Source organism: Perna viridis, chromosome 6 (genome assembly GCF_037379345.1).
Source record: "Perna viridis isolate PV_CMFRI_1.1 ecotype Kerala chromosome 6, ASM3737934v1, whole genome shotgun sequence".
Taxonomy (NCBI): Eukaryota; Metazoa; Mollusca; class Bivalvia; order Mytilida; family Mytilidae; genus Perna; species Perna viridis.
Window position 1 is genome coordinate 17,975,312 of NC_142450.1, and position 22,662 is coordinate 17,997,973.

Genomic DNA, 22,662 nt, shown 5'->3' on the forward strand with positions numbered 1-22,662 from the left:
AACACAAATAATAGAAACAAAGTATGTAATTTCTGACAACAACAAAGAAAAAAAGAAAGATATAAAGTTTGATTAATGTAGGAACTTGCGCGGTGGTGACTCAATATAGTACTGTTCAGGTTTCGGATTACTTCGTTTTAAGTGAAATTAAAAAAAAATCTTTTAAGTTGCATTCTACAGTAAAACTGTTTTGAAATTACTAAAATTGCTATTATACGTTTTCTATGAGATTTTCTTGATAAAACACGTTTTAAAATACGCGATTTTTCTACTTTCGATTTATTGGGATTTTCCTTGGTAAATCACGTGATCATTTCCTGACATCTTTCAACTCAACTATGCAGGTCCGGGTGCTAAAAGAATAGGCCTGCAGCAGCGCTAAGCTTGTCGTAAAAGGCGACTAAATAGTGCTCAGAAACCTGGTCGGGGGCTAGGCGCTCTGCCCACAGAGCAACTGGGATGTGTGCCCCAGGTGGTGGAATGGGGGTACCCCTGGTGTGTTACATGCTTGGGTTGTCAGTGTATAATACGGAAAACCTGACCGCAAACCATAGTGGTGCACCGTGTTGGGAAAGATGTCAGTTCCTCGCACGTTAAAGAACCCTGCTGTGGTATTCGATAGGAGTAGGAACCTTTGCGCTCCGCCACAGGAGGCTAAATTGCCCGACCTTACCCATCCCCCTTTTTCCAGTGGCAATCAAAATTTGTCGACCCTATTATCCTTGTGACCCATCCTTTTTTTCATTTCATGTTCATTTTATCATCCATTTCATGCTCATTGTCTGAATATAGCTGAAATATTGCTGCTCGGACGTTAAACCCCAACAAACATCAACTCAACTATAAAATGCTTTTGCCCAACCTGTTAATCGCAAACAAATTTGTTAAAATTTGACAAGATAATTTCTATTAATGTATTTGTCCCAAATTGTGTTGGAAAAAGAAATGAATCGTCAGATTAGCCAAGATAATCATACTAGAAATATGTTGTGCGGTTAAATTTGTTAATCTGTCAAAGTGGGCGAAAGATTATTTTGTTCCGCTATCGCTCACGATTTTTTGCCAGATACAGAGAAATTCCTTATTTCATTCCGATTCTATTGATGTATGACACAAGAAATTCGGTTGAATAGAACAGGTCGGACGAGATGAAAAACCGACATAATACGTGTCGAACTTTCGTTTCCTTTTTGTTTACAAATGCCCAAGATTCATGATTAAGTGACAGTAGGTTATACGATTACGATATCCGATATTTCTTTCACTTATGTGCTTTATTATAACTGTGCACATTCGTATCTTATTCAAAGTATTGCAGTGAATGCTTTAAGTTTGTAATACACGTGTACATGGTGCTGCACATTTTAAATTCAGTTACATATCCAAAGGATTCTGTAAAATAATTTGCATACAAAATTGACATTTGTGACACGAAATTAAATTTTGTCTCACAGAATTGACTTTTGTGACACAGAATGTGAATTGCCTTTTGTCTCACTAAATTGAATTTTGTCTCACAAAAATGATTTTTGTAACACAAAATTGATTTTGATTACAAAAAGATCAAATCCCACTCGGCGCCCCGTAAATGGAGCATAATTATATGCAAATGTTCGTTAATTTATTTTATTTTATTTCATAGACTGTTGGAAACGTTTTGAACTCGGTCCTGAGTCCTGACAACAATGAAGGATGGAACGAAGTAAATAATGAGGTACGTATTTACGCTGGTTTACTTTTAATTTGCGTAATTAAACCAGTCATGTAATTAATGCAGGAGACTTTATATCGTTGGTCATTCTATCATGTTTGGAATGCTAAATTGAAAAAGAAGACAGTGACATGAAATGAAGTTTAACAATTATTACCTCCCCCTTTCCCGTTTTACCCCATAACCGTTCACGTTAACTGATTTTTACATTTGTAAGTACGTTGCATACACATAACAAGTGTTTCACAGAAAACAGAGTTTGTCTCAAATAATATCATTTTGTTTGTTTGTTGGGGTTTAACGTCCGAGCAGCAGTATTTCAGCTATATTCAGACGACAAATAATATCATAACAGGTACAAAACAATGGATTACAAAGGAGAGACTAAGATATGAAAAGCATTTGCCGTGTATAATCAACGTGTGAAAATATTCAGAGCATTTCGTTTTATTGGTTGTGTCTTTTTATCAATAATTATTACTTAAATGCATTTCTACAGCAAAATACTCAAAACAAAAGTGCTGCCAATATAATGGGTATCGTCGAAGACCTCGGGCTTCTTATTCAAAAAGAATTATCTCACGATGAAACAAAGACTATAACGAGAAGCAATATTGGTAAGTATTTTAGATACATCATATGTTATGTTTGTCAGTGGACAAACATGCACGTACATTGTAAATATCATTGATTGATTGTTGGGGTTTAACGCCCGAACAGCAATATTTCAGTTATATTCAGGCGATGAACGTAAAGTGGATGATAAAATGAAAAAACAAAAAAACAAAAAACAAAAAAACGGTAAAACGGTTTGAAAAAATTCAATATCCTGTTTGGTATATTGTTTGTCGTCAGAAAACGAATATATATCGTGCACTGCACGAAGTGTTTCGCGACATTTCTTCTCTTAAGATTGTTAAATTATCACTTCTAAGGCGTCAGTTTCACCAGGCATTTGAAATTGAAAGTTTGATTAAAGAGATTGTAAAAATTTATCCTTAATCAGAATGCAATGTAAAATTCTAAAAAACTGTGAGCAGTGCTCTCTAACTTAATACCTGCTCTCCCTAATTTGATAACATGCACCAATTGACTTCCAAATTGATTTTGATTCAATCTAAATATTGGGGCACACTTCGAATATTCTGCAAAAGTTTCATTAAGTTCCAGTCAGTGGTGTAATAGATAAAGGTGGGTACATACACCTCCATGCGTAACGGACGGATCGGATTCCCCGTGTTACTGAATAGCCCCGATCAAATTGAGGGGTAGTAAGGAATTAAAAAGAAAATGGCGGACACCGTATGCGCTTCGGTGCTGCTAGGCTGAATGAACAAAAGTTGCTTTTAACTGGGTTGATTTAATAAAACTTATGATTTGATACACACACACAAAGTCCCAACGATCTTTGAACTGCCAAATTTGCGATGCAAATGTTTAGTCGTTCCCTCCCCGGGATTCGATCTCGTACCGCTGTGACATCTGTGGCAACACCGCCTGCACAAAGACCAGCGCCCTAGACCACTCGGCCAGCTAGGCTATATCAAAATATAGCTTTCGCTGGCCGGGTCATTCTAGGATTAATCTAGGGCTGTAACTAAGTACACGATGTATGGTAATACGGCACAGCTCATTTAGATTTTATTATGTAGTATAGAGGATCAAATTAATGATGCATGTCACAACAAATCAATATTATACAACGTCTCAGAATGTGACGACTCTATTCTCTACACTGCTCCATCGGATCAAATTGATACAGGGAAGATAATATACGTATAGAAATCGTACCGCTGTGACATCTGTGGCAACACCGCCCGAATTCATTTTCTTCTCTGACACCGCCTGCACTAAGTCCAACGCTCTAGACCACTCTGCCAACTAGGCTATATAAAATGTATAGCTTTTGCTAACAGAGTGATACTTCCTCATATTATAATTAGAATCGATGCGAGGTAGCAAATTTGCGATGCAATTTTGGTCGCTCCCTCCCTCAGTGGGATTCCTATATACCTATATGTATATTTACAAATAAAGAATTTCATTTCACAAGGTATACAAAGAGATTAATGAATTTTTATTTTTTGTATCTATCATTTCAGTTATTATTTCTTCTATACTAAACTCCTTATGTTTTAGTTCTTCGGGTTTCCTCAGTAATATTACCTTTTTTCCAGAGATAGAGGTGTCAACTCTAAAACATGATGTAGTCTTTCCAGAGGAAGCTAATACCGAATCACAGATACGACTCCCAGATCAACTTGGTCTTGAAGGTATTTGTTATTCGTTATTTTCCCCGTATTTTTTTTTATTAAGGAGGTAGACCTAGAGTAAGGGACATAACTCTTGAAATCACCAAAGCCTGTCAAGCTTTCATTTGAAACAGAATGAAATCAATCCAAGTTACTTTGATGCTTACATGTGATTGATGTAAAATGCTGAATACAAACGTAGAATAATTATAATTAAAATAAAAAAAAGACATGTTGGCATGTTAAAATAAAAAACTAGGAATGTCGGGAATTTTTAATTTCAGTTCTTAAATAATGTGGTTTGGTTAATACATGTATCTAATAATAAATGACAGTTGAAATTGATTATCGCTTTGTACAGAGAGATGCATCGAAATTAATAAGTGTCAGTCTCTGTAAGAATCAGACAGTGCGTGAAACATGGTATGAAAAAACATATCGTTTTGATAGTGTAATTTGATTATCTGCAACATCAGAATCAAGGAAATAAAGACAATATTTCCCATATCATGTTAGTGCATTGAGTTATAGTTTCATTAAAATGCACTGAAAATGAACGTTTCAAGGGCAGATATCATATCTCGGGCAAAAACCTCATTTTTCTAAAGTTCTATTAAAAACATTCTGAGTAAATCCAGTGATGCAGAGGCTAAATAATGGTCTTTTCAAGTAGATGAAGTAACCTTGACTGATATTATATTGTCAGATGCGTGGGGTTTTGACATGCATGTATCTGATTTTTTCCTATTTTGCTTGCTTCTTACAAACACTTACTCTTAAGTGATGTCTAGGCGAAAAATGTTTTTTTTGTGTAGAATTACTATCCTAACTAATGGGTGCATCATGAAGAAGTCAATTTTATCAAATTTACACATACAAGATTACTACATGTAGGATCTGAAACGGTTTGATTCTGTTTTCACTTCAAATACTTACTTTAAATAATGAAAGCTCAAATCAGATTGGCTGACAAGAGAAATTACATGGACTTGAAGTATAATGGAGAGTTTGTAGATCATACATGCAGTCACTGAATGGAGCAATAAACATTAATTTTGCTAACATGTAAATTGATGACGATGTAAGAGTAATGAATTTGTTGTTTTATTTAAAACTACTTTATATGTGTACTTTCAGGAAAATTTTACACAGCTGTGCATTACAAAACAATATCTAATATACTGCCAAGAAGTCAAAATAGGTATGAATTTTTAATTTCTTTTTGATACATGTACAATATGTACACAACAAATACGTTCTGATCTTGCCTACCAATACGATAACTATTAATGTAGAGTAATCAAGAAAACCAGGATTCTAGCTGAAAAGAAAAGAATGTAATCCAGGGACAAAGACTGGACATGGAAAACAGACAATCAGAACAAAGAACATAAAGTAACTAAAATTATACATACACAGTTACAAAAGTAAATGCGCAACTTCACTAAAAACTGGGAGTATGGACCACGTGCACCGGTAGGGTAAACGTCCTCAGAGAATATACGTTTTATATCGAGTTTTAAGACAAAAATGTCATTCTCTCTAAAAATAAAAAAACGGGAGAAAATTACGAAACTGTTGCGTAGCTTATACATTGACGTAGAGTGAAAAATCCGAAAATTTCAAATTTTCACGTGTTTCAAAACTATCAGATGTTAAAAAAAGTGGTGGTTTTAATCTTTAAACTTTTTTGGTGGAAAATAACGTTTTTATTTTCAGGGTCATTGGTTCAGATGTTATGTCATTATCATTTGAACGTAAAGAAATCCATTTGCTCAAGAACATTACTATTAAATTTCTAAGAAACAAAAAGGTATGTTTGCATTGTGTTTCACATACGACTTGTGCTACATAAAAGGAGGTAGACCTAGGGTAAGGGACACAACTCTTACAAATCATTAGAACGTTTGTTTACAGCATTTTACAGCAATCTCATGTAAGCATCATAGTAACTTGGACTGATTTCATTCTGTTTCAAATGAAAGCTTGATAGGCTTCAATGAAATTGAATATGATACAAACATACCACAGATTTCAAGATATGTGTTCCTAACCCTAGGTCTACATCCTTAAAAAACTTATTATTATTTAACAAAAAAAAAATGAAGATAATATTCAAATTTGAATTCAAAATGTTCACAACTACTCTAGTTTAAATTGTTAAATGATTTGCATTTTAGCGTAAAATTCAAATCAAATACTGATGATATTTTAAATCTAGCACCACAACATTTACATTGTCTGGTAGGACGATCATTTCGTTACCATAACTATTTTTGGTGGGTAATTTGACCAAATCGATAATTTACCGTCCAATTTTGTTTAAAAATAAACTTTTGAAGCTTATCATTCCTTCCAAATATTTGTTTATCTTAATTGTTTTGAGAAATTACTTTTTGTTCTAATACATCAATTGAGAATTCAAATGATCAGTATTTATCAACGATATGTGTGTTGCAACAAAAATGGCGGCATTGCAATGAAATGTTTCGTAAGGAATTATAAAACGAAGCACCTTAAACTAATGTTCGGTTTCCGTATACCACGGAACCCAAATTCAAATGAAAGAAAAAAGACAAATCCCCCTTGAGGTCAGAACGACTAAAATATATCGTTATATCAACAATGTTCATGTACTGACATCGAGTAAAGTTAAATTTCTTTTATAATTTCAATGAACATAATTATGAATATGTAAATTCGACTTTGGTTTTCCTAGCAATAAGGTTTCGAATGTATAAACATGATCTGATATGATCTTTCTTGTAGATTGATCTGAATGATCCTACGATAAGTTGTGGTTACTGGAATTTCAGGTAAGACATAACAGTAAGAAATAATATAGAATTTATACCCGTTTAGAAATGACATGAAAGTTATATGGTTTTAAGTAAACATGATAACCCATAGAAAGATGTTGTTTCTCTCGAGCTATTGACAGAACATTTACGTATATTTTTTTTCAAACAAAAAAAAAAAAAAAACAAAACAAAAAACAAAAAAACAAAAAAACAAAACAAAACAAAAACAAAAACAAAACAAATAAACAAACAAACAAACAAACAAAAATTCAAAGTTAACCAGATAACAAGTATATTAGGTACAACATTCATGCAAATATCAAGATATAGAGATAAACTAGCTAGAACGATAAGGAAAAAAAAACACAGAAAACAAAAATAGAATGCTAAATATAGATTCCATCAAATAAAATTTTATTCATTTATTGTAATGGTCATGTGCCTTATCTTCTTTATCATATATTACTAACCAGCAAGAAATCCTGGTCATATGACGGATGCTCTCTGAAACAAAGTAATGGACAACATGCAACCTGTGTCTGTAACCATCTGACCAATTTTGCAATACTGATGAGCCCAACTGACGTTCAGCTCGTATGTATATACCCGAGGGAATATAAATTATTATATTGCATTTTCCATTTTGGCCCGTGTATCAACACAGTATTTGGGCGGGTGTTTCTAGAAAAGCAGAGGACGCTTACCCTAACATGTTTTGTTAAATCAACTGCTGGTTTTTTTTTCTTTAGAGTAATAAACTTTTTTTGCACTTTTTGATTTGAATGCCTACATAAAACGTCCGTAAAGTATTTGTTGAAATGAAATTTTTTTTTCACTGAAGAGAGCAGAGATTTCCTATTTTTAATTGTGCAGGATTTCTTTATCTCAATTACGTATTTAGATAGAAAGCGTACGTTTTCACGTATGTACCAGATTTTCCTATCTTCACCATGAAAACTGATTTATTCAACGGATCATAGTTTTCCATTCCTCGTTTGTCTACCCCAGACTTGACTTTTTATGAGCAACTCGGCGGGTGTTTCTAGAAAAGCAGAGGACGCTTACCCTACCGGTGCACCTGGTCCATGCTTCCAGTTTTTAGTGGAGTCCGAGTTGCTCATTTGATTTTGTTACTTTGTATGTATGATTTTAGTTACTGTATGTTCTTTGTTGTGTATGTCAGTTTTTCGTGTCTGGTCCTTGTCCCTGGATTACATTCTTTTGATTCCCACTATAACCTTTAATCTCGAACCTTGATTACTCTTCCATATCAAACCTGTGAGATCTGCTCGAGGACTGTTTATAGGTCAAAGGTTAACAAAAGGAAAACTATGAAAAAAAAAGCAATTCCGATAACTATATTATATATTTGAATCGTTACAAAGCATTCTGGGTGACTATTTATATCATATTTGAATGTTAATTTTAATTTATGAATAAACTATTTGATTTATAATCAGATCAATACTTTCCTTACTGACGACGTTGCCATTGACGGCGGGACACGTCCACATCATTGCCTAGCATTTGATAATAAACTATACTGAAAATATCATCAAAAAGTAGCAACCGTGTTAAAGTTTTATATATTGATCACAAATCAGTCACTTTTACTACTGTAACTATAATGATAGCTAAATGGAATAGAATCATGCAGCCTTTTTCAATTGTAATTCCAGTAAGGAAAACATGTTGAATTTTTGCAATACAACTTTCTGTTGAATAGTGTTATTTAAAATTTGATTTGTTCATAGATGTAGTAATGTGCAGTTTTATATTATTTTTAAAGCAGTCAATAATGATCCGTCGATTTGAACACGTTGAATCTCAATGGAGGTAAAAGGAACATCGTTTTGCATGTAGATACATGTACAAGACATTTAACAGTACCAACTTTAAATAGGACAAACGAACCAAAGTGAAAAAAACAAGATTTGGATAGTTTTAATGTGATGTACTATAATTCCATTTGAATTGGCATATGCGTTTTTCATGCATCATGCATTATGATTGGTTGTTTAACTTTTACGACCTCAGCGATTACAGTTTTGATAATAGTGTAATTCCATGAAAATTTGTGGTGAAATTGAGGCCATATTTGTCGAAAGGTAATGATGAACCTGAAGTCTAAACATGTTTCAAGGCCTAACAATAAAATCACATTATCATTGTCAATCTGTATGCATTTCAGTCAGATGACCATTTGTTAGCCTTAGAGATAATAACATATGTTGGATGTGGATTATCTGTGTTAGGATGTATACTGACCCTTCTGATCTACTGTATATTTTGGAGGTAATAAAACATTCTATTTAAGTTTCAATTAAAAACAGGATGTTTCATACTTAATATTGCATCGACGTGTGAAAACATTATTCGACGCACGCTAGCGCTTCATGTCCGACGTGTTCAACCGGTTTACGTTTTAACACGCCGATAAAATGACACATTCAATTCGACATGTTTCTCTAATCTCACTTTAATACATCACAGCGAAGTGATGGCGAAATCTGTTTTGGTAAAAGTCAGGTATGTAATGACAGGGGTGTCAATTGTTCCTTCCGTCCGTACCTCCGTTCATTATACAGAGGAGTCCTTCATTTATCAGTTACTCCTCCTACTCCGCTACATGGAATTGTATGAAACCTTCACATAACATTAATTACATACTTTCGTTGTGCTCATTCTATTTAAGATTTTCGTGCATTTCATAGTACAAAACATAGACATTTATGAATATTGGGACATCCATTATCCGTATCTCCTCCTACACTGCTGAATTAAATTTTTGAAACTTTCACAGAATCTGTCTTATATATTCCGACTGTGCACTTCTTATTTTAGATTTTGATCCATTTTAATTTGAGGGTCTCGCACAGCAGATCGTGAACTTCAATATTGGTAAATATTGGAACATATGGGACCCAATTCTTATCCGAAACTCCACCTATACCACCGAAAAACATCGAATTGAACTTTCACAGATTTCCTATTATACATTGTAATATGTTTTGGCCAATTTTAGATTTGAATCCGAATCGATTTATGTGTTTTCTATAGCAAAACATTTATGAATATGAGTTTTTTAGAACTCTTCTCTTATCCGCTACTACTCTTACATCACTGAATGAATTTGAATGGAACTATCAAGTAAAAACACAATCCAATTTTGCACTCTCTATTTCAAATTTTGATCAAAATCAGTTTCGGGGTTCACATAGCAAAACATGCGTGTAGATTTGTCATTTGTGAAAAAAGGACATTGGCGAATCCGTCTCTTATCTGTTACTCCCCTAACAATGTTGTATGGAATTGACGAACCTTTTCACAGAACCTTCATTACGCAAGCTCTTCTCTTATTTTCTACACCTCCTACATCATTAAATAGAATTTTATGAGACTTTTACAAATGCTTTTTATGATTTATGATCCGCAATATTTTACGGGTTAGTCAATTATGTATATAGGAAGATGAAGACACCCATATCTCATCCGTTACTCGTCTTACACCACTAAATGAAATTTAATGACTCTTTCTCTAAAAGTAATTAGGTAATTATGGGCGTAGTTAGATCAATTTCATCGACGCTCGAAACATAGCTCAATAATCTGATAATTCAATGAGGTTAGCGTGTTTCGAATATAAACACAGCTAATCCAAACGATGATCTTTTAAAAAATAAAAATTTAGTTTTGGACTGGCCAAGTTCAAATTCCTAACTGTTTTGTCTATATACATAAACTATTACGTACTGATTCAGATTTTGTATCAATTATTAAAAGTCTAACAAAATAATCTGACTAAGGGGTTTGGAAAGGTCTAGTTATTCAAAATTGAAATCAGACTCAAATTTTCAAAACAAAAATATTCTTATGTTTATATATTGTGATTAGATATCGTTTGTTACAATTTTTTGTTTCACGTTTTTTTTTGTAAAAGAATTTTCAGAAATAATATTGAAATAAGTATGCTAATTCTTAGACTTTTGGTAATTTATTTTGCTTATCATAAACGTATTTTCAAGTTTTGTTCTATACAGTATAAATATAAAATATGAGACATTAATTCACTTTCAGATATGTGAAAAATGAATGGGCAGTTATACTTGTTAATCTATGTATAGCCCTCATCATAGGATACTCTGTTTTTATGGGCGCCGCTGAGGAAACTGGAAATGAGGTCAGCATTTTTTCATATGTTTTTTCAATTCACATTTTAATGATATCTGTTTTAATGAAGAGCAATACATATGCACCTATTACATCATTAATTGGTATGAAATACACAACAACATATAATACAATTTCATTCAATCGACGTAATATATATTTGATAGATGCTTAATTCGAATGAAAAAAAAATGAAATAATATAAAAAAAAATATAACCGACGTATCTTGTAACAAGGGTTTCTGTAGATTGATATCATTGAAAAGTGCAAAAATGATAAATATCAAACTGTAGAAAATCAATCTCTTCAGAAGGTTATAAACTTCAACTAGACTTGATTATGGACTTATTCATTTCAAAAATGAAATACGATTTATTTTGTAGATTGTGTGCAACTTTATAACAGCATTATTGCATTACGTTTTCTTAGTGGTGTTTTTCCTGATGTTATGCGAAGGGATAAGTGTGGTTATATCAGTAACCGTAGTTTTTAAAACCAAATCGAAGCTTCCCATCTATTTATCATTAGCATGGAGTAAGTAGCGTGTAAATGAATAAATGAGTCCCCTTTTAATGACTTTGTGACCTGATTAAAAGTGTTATTAATTAGTTTAGTGAGGGAAATAGTGGGTGTATTGTAGGATCTATAACAGTAAAGCTATAATACAAAAGTAACTGCCAAAATTTGACCCTTAAAAATCCAAGATCTGTGGAAACCATGCACTCTTAAAGTTACTTTTTTGTTCATATCTTTTGTTCAGGTTGATTACTGGTATTGCCAATTTTGCACATTGATGCTCCTTATTTGTGTTTCAACATACCAGAAATAATAAGCCGTAATGGTATGATAAGCGCGCGATACAGCCTGGTTTAACCCACCTTACAATTCAACAAGCCAGGACCATTGCGGCGGTTTTTTTATTTTCTGGTTTTCAAACTTATACTTCGGACGTGTTCTACGGACTTATCGGTTAGGTATTTGTCTTTATTCCTTTTCATGATATTAGTTTAAAAGTATTTTGAACCACCTTTCTTAGACGAACCAATATTTGAGTTCAAAGAGGGCTTGGTTTAAATGGTTTACAATTACCATTGCTCTACTAATAAATGGTGATTTATACTGAATATTATATCTGCCAAAATCTGTATCACATGCAGTATCAACCCGAATCTCTTATATCACCCCAAGGGCCACTTGCCGCGGGTAGTTATATTATCATGGTCATTATATAATGTTTTAACCTTTCTTTAAGTATGGTCTTTGAAGGGGTGCGATAGAGGGTATGATATATAGTTTGAAACAGGGTAAGCGATGGGGGTCTAGAGCTGTGATATACGGTATGCGATATAGGGTGAAAGATAAAGGTTGAAATATATACTTATAATGAATATATACAAATAAGGTATATTTTAATCTAAATATATGATATAAGTTACTATTATTTGAGGGGAATTCATAGGTTATAAATTAAGACGAATTTAAGTAAGCCATGCGACAAAGAGTATTGTTTGGAGCTTTTTAATCATATTATCAACGCGTTTTAATTAAGTTATGCATACTTTTTTTAGTGAACCGATAGATGCATTAACAGATGCAAACGTTTTAAGAGCATCACAACATTATTTGGGCAAATCTATTCAGATTGAGGGAAACAAGCTAAGATTGTATATGCTTAGTGTACATGTACGATTTTAATCGTTTTTATTTTTTCCAGTTGTTCCGGTAGCAATTGTAGGTGCAACAATGGGAATAACAACATTAAAAGGGTACCATGCCAGGAGATAGTGAGTAATTCAATATTCAATCTTAAATGTTATTAATGTGTCAAATTTATTTCTGGAATAATACAATAGCAAGGTTTTCTTTTTATGTCTGGTCCCTCAATTCGCAATGGTTAATGACACAGCATCACATTGTTTTATAATGATATTATGAATTTTGCTCTATCTCTACCGAACAAAGACAGTTTATTTCCATATGTCCGTATAAAATCAGTAACGTTTAACGACGACGTACAGTTGTTCTATTTGTATATCATACCAAAAATAAACTTTTCATCACATTTTAATTAAAAGTGTAATAATCGTTTGGGAAAATTTACGGTACCAATTATTTGAAGTATTAATCCCATTATGAAAGTTACCTGGTACATGAAGACTTGACTTTATAAATCGAGGGGAACATTTGGAATGAATTATGGATAACTAACAGGTTGCGGTGTAAGCATGACCTCATACACCACCTAGTAACGTTCTAAATACAAATCTTTTCATGAGTATGTAACCCATGGATTTCATTACTGGAAGGATATGGTACTACCTTAAAAATGAGCCAATTTTTGACGTTTTTATTATATACTAAAATTCATCCTTAAATTATCAGTTTGTCGTGTTTAGTGGTGGATTGAAATAAAATAATGCTCCAAGTGCATGTTTGTTTTAAAGCTGCACGAAAATATTTCTTAAGTTCTTATTCATAAAATGACATTTTTTTATATCGTTTTTTTACAGTTGTTGGTTAAATAAAGATAATTTTGTCTTTTTGGCATTTGTTGGTCCAGCTATATTGATTATAATTGTAAGTATAAAATAAACAATGACCTCGTTGTTATGATTGATTCGGGTTTACTACATCAGCAGTTGTATATATGTTAGACCCTTGCAAATTTAAACAACTACTCTTAAATATCGGATGAATTTAAGGTAAAATGTATTTATGCGGCCGGTTACGTATATGTATAAACAATATATATTCCATTGTAGTACCGGGAAGACATACTTTGTACTTTAAAATGCATTGCAATGCGCACTGTTTACTCTATGTAAAACGTTTTCAAAATCTCCTCTCTGCACAAGGCTAAATCAGCACTTCATTTTTAACAAGGTTTTCTGTACATGTAATTAATAATATTATCAAAAGCAACCGTGGATTGTTTGGGCTTACCATCTAATGCATGAATCTAATAATGACATGACTGCTACAGATAAATTGGATGGAATACAATACCGAAATTTAAGATTAGTCTTTTAAGTAAACGTGGACTTCGAAATCGATGCATTACAGAACATAATTCATAAAATCAATGGATATTAAACAAAGTTTAACCATTTAGATAATGACATGCTCTATCATGACAAAACATTATCCACTTATTAAATGTATAGATCATATCTAATCTGTTTCCTATATTCAGGTTAACGTTATAGCGATAATACTGGTCTTAAGAGCCATGTATTCATCTGCATTAATGGCGAACGAGAAGATAAGAAAGAAAGCCAGGTAGGTTCACCTTCATATTAGGACTATTGAAAGATCTCCATTAACACATTTTCAGTTTGCTCACCCTATTGGTGCACCTGGTCCATGATCCCAGTTATTAATGGGGTCCGGGTTCATCATTTTACTTGTTTCTTTGAATGTTTTTTTTGTTACTTAGCGTACTTTGTTATGTGTGTATATTTTCCATTTGTAGTTTTTATCCTGGGAATATATTCTTTTAATTACCTTTCGAATAGGGTTTCCTTGATTACTCTTAAGATGCACCAATGAACAAAATTAAAATGTAGTTCAAACAATTATCTAATGGTCCGTTATGTTTTAAAATATTGAAAAGTTTAAGGAATGAATTTGTGTAATAAATCATATAACGTGAATTTTGATAGTGAGATATAAAGGGTGTATTCTAGTAAAACGCTGTACGTCTGAATTTTTTTGTTGTTGAATATTTAGGTAAAAGATTTAATAAATAATGTCATAATTTTTTAAACTAATTCACCGTTTTACCTTGAGAGGTAGGTTTTTTATTCATAGTAAAAAAATGCAAGCCCCCTGCATAATACCAAAATTCCACTATTTATTTCCATATTTTGATTGTGAGATTAAAAAGCCCATGATCCATTTGCAACGGGTCTTTGAAATTGATTTTTATATTTTTTCAGAGCAGGTCTGAAATGTATGGTGACATTGTTACCTGTTCTAGGACTTTCTTGGTTGTTTGGTGTCTTGACATTTAATGAAGACACAATTGTATTCCAATACCTATTTGGTATTACAACTTCTTTCCAGGTACTTTGTTAAATCTTATATGAACTTTCGCAAATTTAATTAAGATGTCAAATGAATATTTTTTAGATCGTGAACTTCATAGCCCAACGGCTAGTATCTTAACCAGATATAGCAGGGATAACCACATTTATTATGCAATTCTTAATATTAAACTTGAAATGGAATTAAACACCTATTATACTTGAAATATCTTTCGACTAAGGATTTGAAAATATTTGTAGTTTTTAAGCAAAATCAACACGTTTTGTCCCGAGACAATATTTGTAATGACAGCTAATATTTTAGAATCTAAATGCTTTACAATGCGAAAATATTCTAGGCAGACCTATTCTTCATTTAAGCTATCGATATAACTCTTAAATGGTATAATTGTTCCTCGCATACCCTTTACCATCCCTCAATTCTCAATTCCCTTTTGAAAAATCCCCATCGCCAAATAAAATTCCCGTTGCATATTCGTATCAAATATACATATATATATTTTCAAATCAAATTTCATATTTCTAAATTCTTTTACATTAAACCTGTTAATTTTTAATAAAAAATTAACATTTTTCATATCATGAAATAATAAAAAATATAATTTCCCATATATCATAGAATGGGAAGTTTTCCCCATATAGCTACTGTATCCACAAAACATATATAAATATGATAAAAAAAAGATCACCAAAGTACCTACTCTTTTTCATTAAATACCCAAAGAAGGTATTTATCGTGATTATATTGTACAATGAATTCTAATGAAAATTCAACATAGGATATAGCTATTCAGCCCCTTTCAGAAAACGTCCTATTAGTTATGACGTCACAAAACTTTGGTCTTTTTTGACGTAAAAACTTATGATTAATTTTACGTACATTTTTTTGTGAAAAGGACTGCTGGTTTTAAACAACTGAATATCTTATTAATATTTTGTAGGGTTTATTTATATTTATATTCCATGTAATTTTCAACAAAAAGGTAAGTTACTATGATAGTATTGTTGAAAGACTATCCGGATATTGGAAACCATACATATTTTTAAGTAATACGTCTTTTAATTAGATCAATCTAAATTTATAGTCTTTTTACAATTTACGATTTTAATCTTTTTTGGTTAATAGGATTATATGTTCTAAACGCATATTAAGTAAATAAAATACACACGCACATTGAACGTTTGAATACCGTTTAAAAAAAAATCGCAAATGTAAAATGACTATAGGGCACATGAACAAAAATCCATTTCAGTGACTATATAGAAATTTAGAAACAAACTTAAAAGATATTAAAAATATAACCATTATCTGAGGGCAAGGGAACCAAGGTTAATCAAAAGAATGTAATCCAGGGACAAACACCAGACATGAAAAACAGACATACACAACAAAGAACATAAAGTAACTAAAATCATACATACAAAGTAACAAAAACAAATGAGCAACTCGGGCTCCGCTAAAAACTGGGAGCATGGACAAGGTGCACCGATAGGGTAAGCGTCCTCTGCTTTTCTAGAAACACCCGCCGAGTTGCTCATAAACAGTCAAGTCAATGGTAGACAAACGAGGAAAGGAAAACTATGACCCGTTGAATAAATTAGTTTTCATGGTGAAGATAGGAAAATCTGATACTTACGATAAAACGTACGCTTTCTGTCTTAATACGTAACTGAGATAAAGAAATCCAGCATAACTAAAAATAGAAAGTCTCTGCTCTCTTTAGTAAAAAAAATAATTTCATTTCCACAAATACTTTAAGGACGTTTTATGTAGGCATGCAAATCAAAAAGTGAAAAAAAGTTTATTACTGTAAAGAAAAAAAAATCCAACAGTTGATTTAACAAAAGATATTAGTTTAAAATCATAATAATGATAATAATGATAATAATAAAATTAATAATTACAAGTCATACATATCATCTATCTATACCGTTTTGTTAGAAAATATTTTTGACAGGGTAAATGAACAGACATGTTTTGAACAGAGGTTTGTTCGTTTTTTTAACCTTGTATATTTGTAATATTGTTATTGAGGTAAGTGACCATGTAAAATAATTATTCAGAATTTGTACTCGGTACAATAAATAACCTTTCTTTTTCAGTCACATATTATATATAATTTTAGGTACATGAAGGATTCAGAAAAGTGATGCATAGGCATCGATCAAAAGCGCAGTCAAATGTAACAAGTAGACAAAAGGTACTTTATTTTTTTACTTAAGTGTAAGTATTTATTAGAATGAGGCAAAATTGGAAAAAAAATCTTAAACAAGTATGTCAAAAACCAACTGATCAGAAAATATCATTTTACTAGAAGGTAATTCCTTTATTTGAAAAGATCGCTATTTGATCCCTGCATTAGTGGATATGTTCAGAAACTTTTGAATATAATGTTAGAAAAATGAGATTTTGACAGAGTTATCTGCCCTTGTAATGTTCATTTTCAGTGCATATCATTGCACTGAAAACATCAACGCATAATATTGTCATTTTTCCTTGATTCTGCTGGTGCAAAAAGTCCAATTACAATTCCAAAATGGTACAAAATGAAATATATAATGAGATGTAACTAAAACTGTGAAAAACCGGTCGATTACCGGTTTCAAGGAGTGGCCGGTCTATTGAAGACAAAACACACAGGTTTTAATGTATATAGGCCGGGACTTTTGAAAACGACCGGTTTGGAAGGAAGACCGTTTTTTTTTGCTGAGGGTCCGGTTTGCAGAAGTTTCACTGTATTTGTTTATACTATGTTTCACCCACTGCCTGATTCTTGTAGAGACTGGCACATTAGGTGTTTATATGATTTACGGTGTCTGTCCATACCTTTACCTTTTTCACAACCTTGTGCTGCAGTATTTTCTTTTAATACTGCCACCTTATTTTTGATAGAATTTAGGTATAGTAAGCCATTTTGTTTTGTTTTCATTTTAATCACATGGTTATACGATCGAAAACGGGGTCTTCTTAAGTGAAATAGCTTTGTTTGGATAAGCTTATGTGACTATCTCTTTCATATTTTAATGCAATCTAAATATGTGTAATAAGACCGACCATAGGTTCGTATATATCAAGACAAAACAATACAAATATTTTGTTTTCATACGTCTCATAATTCTTCCTGTTCTGATTTTTTTTTTGTTATTGAGTAATGCTTGCATATAACTGTAGTTTGAATCTCGGACTTCCTCCCTATTTGGTTCAGTTGTAATTGATGAGAGGTTACTCACTGTTACGTGTGTACAGAATACAGACATTTGCGATATTTATATGTTTGGTTCTTTTGAATATATGTGTAATGTATATGTATCTTTGTTGTAAAGTCTGAGGTAATTGAATACAATACAAAATATCTAAACTGTACAGGTAATTTTATTTCTCTGTTAGTAAAGTATTTTTTTTTAAATATTGTATTTTTTTTTCAGTCATCTGGTTCACACGTTATTGGATCAAAAGGTAAGATAAAAATGTAATCTGCTGTTCTGTGTCATCATACTATAATGCGATCCATTCAAACTTTACATTTTAACGTTTCTTTCCTTTTCTTAATTTCCCTCATTGTCATATTTGATAAAAATGTAAAACTCATCAATAAGACATTTTAAATATATAAAAGTTTTGTTTTGTCTTTTTTCAGTCAACTCAACCGATACAACGAACCTGAAAGACGTAAAAACAAGCACACCGACGAAGAAGGAATTTAGAAATATCTTAGGCATAAACAGATCTAAGGCATATCAAGTAACAACAAAGACATAAATTCAAAGACTGAATGGAAGAGATACAAATTGATTCTATTGACATATCTTCAGGTTACATGTACCATAATATTCTTGGGGGTATATTGCAAAAACGGAGTATGAAGTGCATTTCAATTCGTAATCTACAAGTTGACCTGAGACTAGGGATCTTTGGAATGCATACGCAGAAGCGTTGACACTGGCGCTTGTTTGTAAAAACGTTGTTCCACTTTGCTGTGTGTAGCCAAGATTCTTTACAAACTAACTTTTTTTCATCTGTATTATTGTATATTATGTGCATGTATGTAATCTGACCATTTTTACTGTTAAAACTATGCCGTCGTTTTTATTTTGTTTTCCCATCACCTGATCAATAAACAAGTTATTAAATTTTAAACCACGCCCCTTTTAACTGGACTTTTTTTACTAATGAAATAATCATGTCTGAAAAAAGGCATGTGTATTGGAATACATTAATATGCATTATCATTTTTTGGCCAAATTATTAACTTTTACAGAATGTAACTAATATCTAAATCTATTATTTTGTATAAAGAACCTTGGTTCGGTTTTTGCATATGAAATATTTTGGATGACATATGCATGTACATTAAATATATTTTTGTGGATAATTTAGTATTTATTTTGGTTGTTATCATTCATCGTTTCCAGAGTTAGACCAAAACATTTAACGATCAAAGCATAGACGGAGACAGTTAAATACAATTCCTTGTAAAAACAACTAACGCAATGTGAAAAAATCTGAAACATGCATGTAACAAATTCCATCAATCTGACAATACATTATCACTCAGAAAAGTATGTTTCATTTTTAAATGTCGACTCGTTGATCCCTGAATCACTGTTTTCATTGCGTTTGTTGTAGTTATCTGCCCCTGAAATGATATTTACACTGCTTTTCTATGAAAGTTAAACTCATATCACCAATATAATGAAGGCAATCTTATCTTAATCCCACAATTCTGATTGTACAAATAGTCAAATTACACTGCATATTGGTTGGTTACTGCATATAATGTTTCACTGACTGTTTGATCCGTATTATTACTAACACTTTGTTTTCTAAATAATACGATCCAAACAAAAAAAAACCAACAAAAAAAAACAATCGAACCTTTACAAAAATAGTATAAAGCAGGAGCACTGGTGGTTACTTCTGTCTTCTTCAAATAATAATTGAAGTGAACAACTATTAGTTAGACAGCCAGTTAATGTGCACCGATTCATCTGAACAATTCGCATGCAGTACACGTGTGGTAATTATGAACCTATAGGCTAAAAACCACTAATTCCACTTCCCATAGGCTTCTATGTTAATTTCACAATATTCAATGGCTTCTCTGGACTTTACCTTAACTTTAACCTGCAGAGGACTATATATCAGCATGATTCTACATATGTCAGCTCACAATCCTCAGAATGGCATGTGGGGTTAGCAGACTTGCAGTGCAGTACTGGTCACCGGAAGTGAAGGGTCTATAAATAGCATGGGAAATCCCAGTGTTTTCACAAGATAGGGGTATATTTAAAAATCATTGTGGAGATTAGGCTTCACATCACAAGAAGCAAAATGCACCTATAAAATGTACAGAAATGATTTTCCTTTCAGAAACTGTTTAAATTTTTTAAATAAGATGAGAACTTCTTTCACAGCACTATGAGGAACAGGGGTAATTTCTGCGTAGGACTATTTTTGCGTACGTTCCAAATGCTCATTGGTTGAATTGGTGGTCTGTAACCTAAACAGTCACTTTTTGTCTTAGAAAAAATAAAGAACTATACAGGTATCTTCCTACACACATACTGAATGCATTTGCAAAGTTTCAGTGAAATGTGACAAGCACTTTTTTAAATATTTGATTTTTAAATATAGGGTAACCAAGTTGTGCGAGCAAAAAAGTGACAATATTCTACCATACTTAAATGCATTAAATATTTGCAAAGAACTTTTTCTGACTTTTCAAATAAAAAATTTCAATCACAACTTGTTTTTTAACAATATTAATGAAGAAATAGTTTTAAAAGTAATCATTTTCTGAGAAATTGGTCTATTTTTAAAAATTTATTTCTGACATGCCTCCCCCTTTTTCTTGATCACATGTCAAAAATCCTAAATCTTTAAATTTTCACAAAAGGTGATATCTTTGGCTTTAAATTTGTAAATACAGTGTTTTCACATTAAAACATGACCAGTAAAGGGCACCTAAAGCAAAAAAAGTGCTCAATAATGGATTTTCCATGTTGCCATAGGGGAATGCTTATATGGCCTTAACCGCAGTAATGAAAGTGAGTTTTTCCTCATTTCTAACCTAATTTTTGCTCAAATCTACACAAAACTTGATTTCAAGTGCTTATTACCACCATATTTAGGTAAATATAGCCCTCAAAGTTTAATATTTGATATTTTTACTAAATTTTCTACACTTTTTACAAGATAGGACATAAAAATTAGCCAAAAGGACCAATTTTCCATAATTTGGACCTATAACTTAAAAAAATGCATATTTTGAAGGATTTTTGTAGTGTATTCCTCTCATGGCAAAGTTAACAAGATCTTCAAGTAGTTTAAAGCTATTTCAAGAAACTTTTCATTTTGCCATGGCTTGAACTTAAGGCTAAAAACCACTAATTCCACTTCCCATAGGCTTCTATGCTAATTTCACAATATTCAATGGCTTCTCTGGACTTTACCTTAACTTTAACCTGCAGAGGACTATATATCAGCATGATTCTACATATGTCAGCTCACAATCCTCAGAATGGCATGTGGGGTTAGCAGACTTGCAGTGCAGTACTGGTCACCGGAAGTGAAGGGTCTATAAATAGCATGGGAAATCCCAGTGTTTTCACAAGATAGGGGTATATTTAAAAATCATTGTGGAGATTAGGCTTCACATCACAAGAAGCAAAATGCACCTATAAAATGTACAGAAATGTTTTTCCTTTCAGAAACTGTTTAAATTTTTTAAATAAGATGAGAACTTCTTTCACAGCACTATGAGGAACAGGGGTAATTTCTGCGTAGGACTATTTTTGCGTACGTTCCAAATGCTCATTGGTTGAATTGGTGGTCTGTAACCTATACTTATTTGGTTTCTGGTCCAAGTAACCGGCGTGGATGTTCATCTATCAAATTATTTTACTTTTTATTTACTATATTTAATGTTGATCTGAATAGAATTTGTAAGTTTGATGACGTATGATCTACACGCACATGACACTGTGCTTCATTTCAGACAGACTGTGATTATACGGGACTGTAGTTACACCGGTTTTTGATAAACCACTGTATGTCTTGTGCTATGGTATTCTACTTAAGCGGTAAAAAATATACACAAAACCGGAACCCACATCGAAACTGCGTTTTATTTTTTTTTGTTTCGGACCTAATTGTGTCTGATTGCACAAGTTACATCCACGCCGGTTATTTGGACCAGAAACCAAATAAGTATAAGATCATAATTACCACACGTGTACTGCATGCAAATTGTTCAGATGAATCGGTACGTACAAACCAACAAAACATGTCCATCAATTGTTTTTTTACAAAGATCGAAGGCCTAAAATTTTTACCATCCGGGTAGGATTCACCCAATATATGCCCCCATGTACAGTACAGATTAAATTTTGCTCACCTGATATATTTTGATAGTTAGAATGAGTTGATTCAAGCTGTCAATGAAATAAAATAATCCGGTCAGGTGTGCTACGGTATTTTGTGAAATAAAAAAAATTAAATGTCAAGCTACAAATCCAAATATGTCCATGATATAGTTAAATAGAACAGTCGGTTCCCCATAAAATTATAAATGTATGATCGATTCGGAAGTGTACGTGCCAAAATGTACGCAAATTGTTACACAAATTACGATCATTTTGTACACTAAAAACATTTTGTGATATCGGTTACAACTTTTTT

At 32.3% G+C, this 22,662-nt stretch overlaps 1 protein-coding gene across 7 annotated transcripts in view; it reads left to right on the forward strand.

Moving 5' to 3' along the window:
- LOC148613922 (adhesion G protein-coupled receptor L3-like) overlaps positions 1-19,354 on the forward strand; it is a 101,650-nt gene extending 82,296 nt beyond the window's left edge. For all 7 annotated transcript variants that reach the window (XM_088587627.1, XM_088587626.1, XM_088587625.1 and 4 more), the window contains 18 exons: positions 1,643-1,714; positions 2,211-2,328; positions 3,889-3,984; positions 5,101-5,164; positions 5,683-5,776; positions 6,733-6,779; positions 7,238-7,358; positions 8,956-9,059; positions 10,842-10,944; positions 11,319-11,469; positions 12,650-12,719; positions 13,446-13,512; positions 14,129-14,214; positions 14,874-15,000; positions 15,923-15,964; positions 17,108-17,182; positions 18,408-18,438; positions 18,620-19,354. In XM_088587627.1, coding sequence (XP_088443753.1) covers positions 1,643-1,714; positions 2,211-2,328; positions 3,889-3,984; positions 5,101-5,164; positions 5,683-5,776; positions 6,733-6,779; positions 7,238-7,358; positions 8,956-9,059; positions 10,842-10,944; positions 11,319-11,469; positions 12,650-12,719; positions 13,446-13,512; positions 14,129-14,214; positions 14,874-15,000; positions 15,923-15,964; positions 17,108-17,182; positions 18,408-18,438; positions 18,620-18,741 — 1,590 coding nt within the window. In that variant the 3' untranslated portion in view covers positions 18,742-19,354. The remainder of the gene's footprint in view (positions 1-1,642; positions 1,715-2,210; positions 2,329-3,888; positions 3,985-5,100; positions 5,165-5,682; positions 5,777-6,732; positions 6,780-7,237; positions 7,359-8,955; positions 9,060-10,841; positions 10,945-11,318; positions 11,470-12,649; positions 12,720-13,445; positions 13,513-14,128; positions 14,215-14,873; positions 15,001-15,922; positions 15,965-17,107; positions 17,183-18,407; positions 18,439-18,619) is intronic.
- Positions 19,355-22,662: the final 3,308 nt, after the last annotated feature.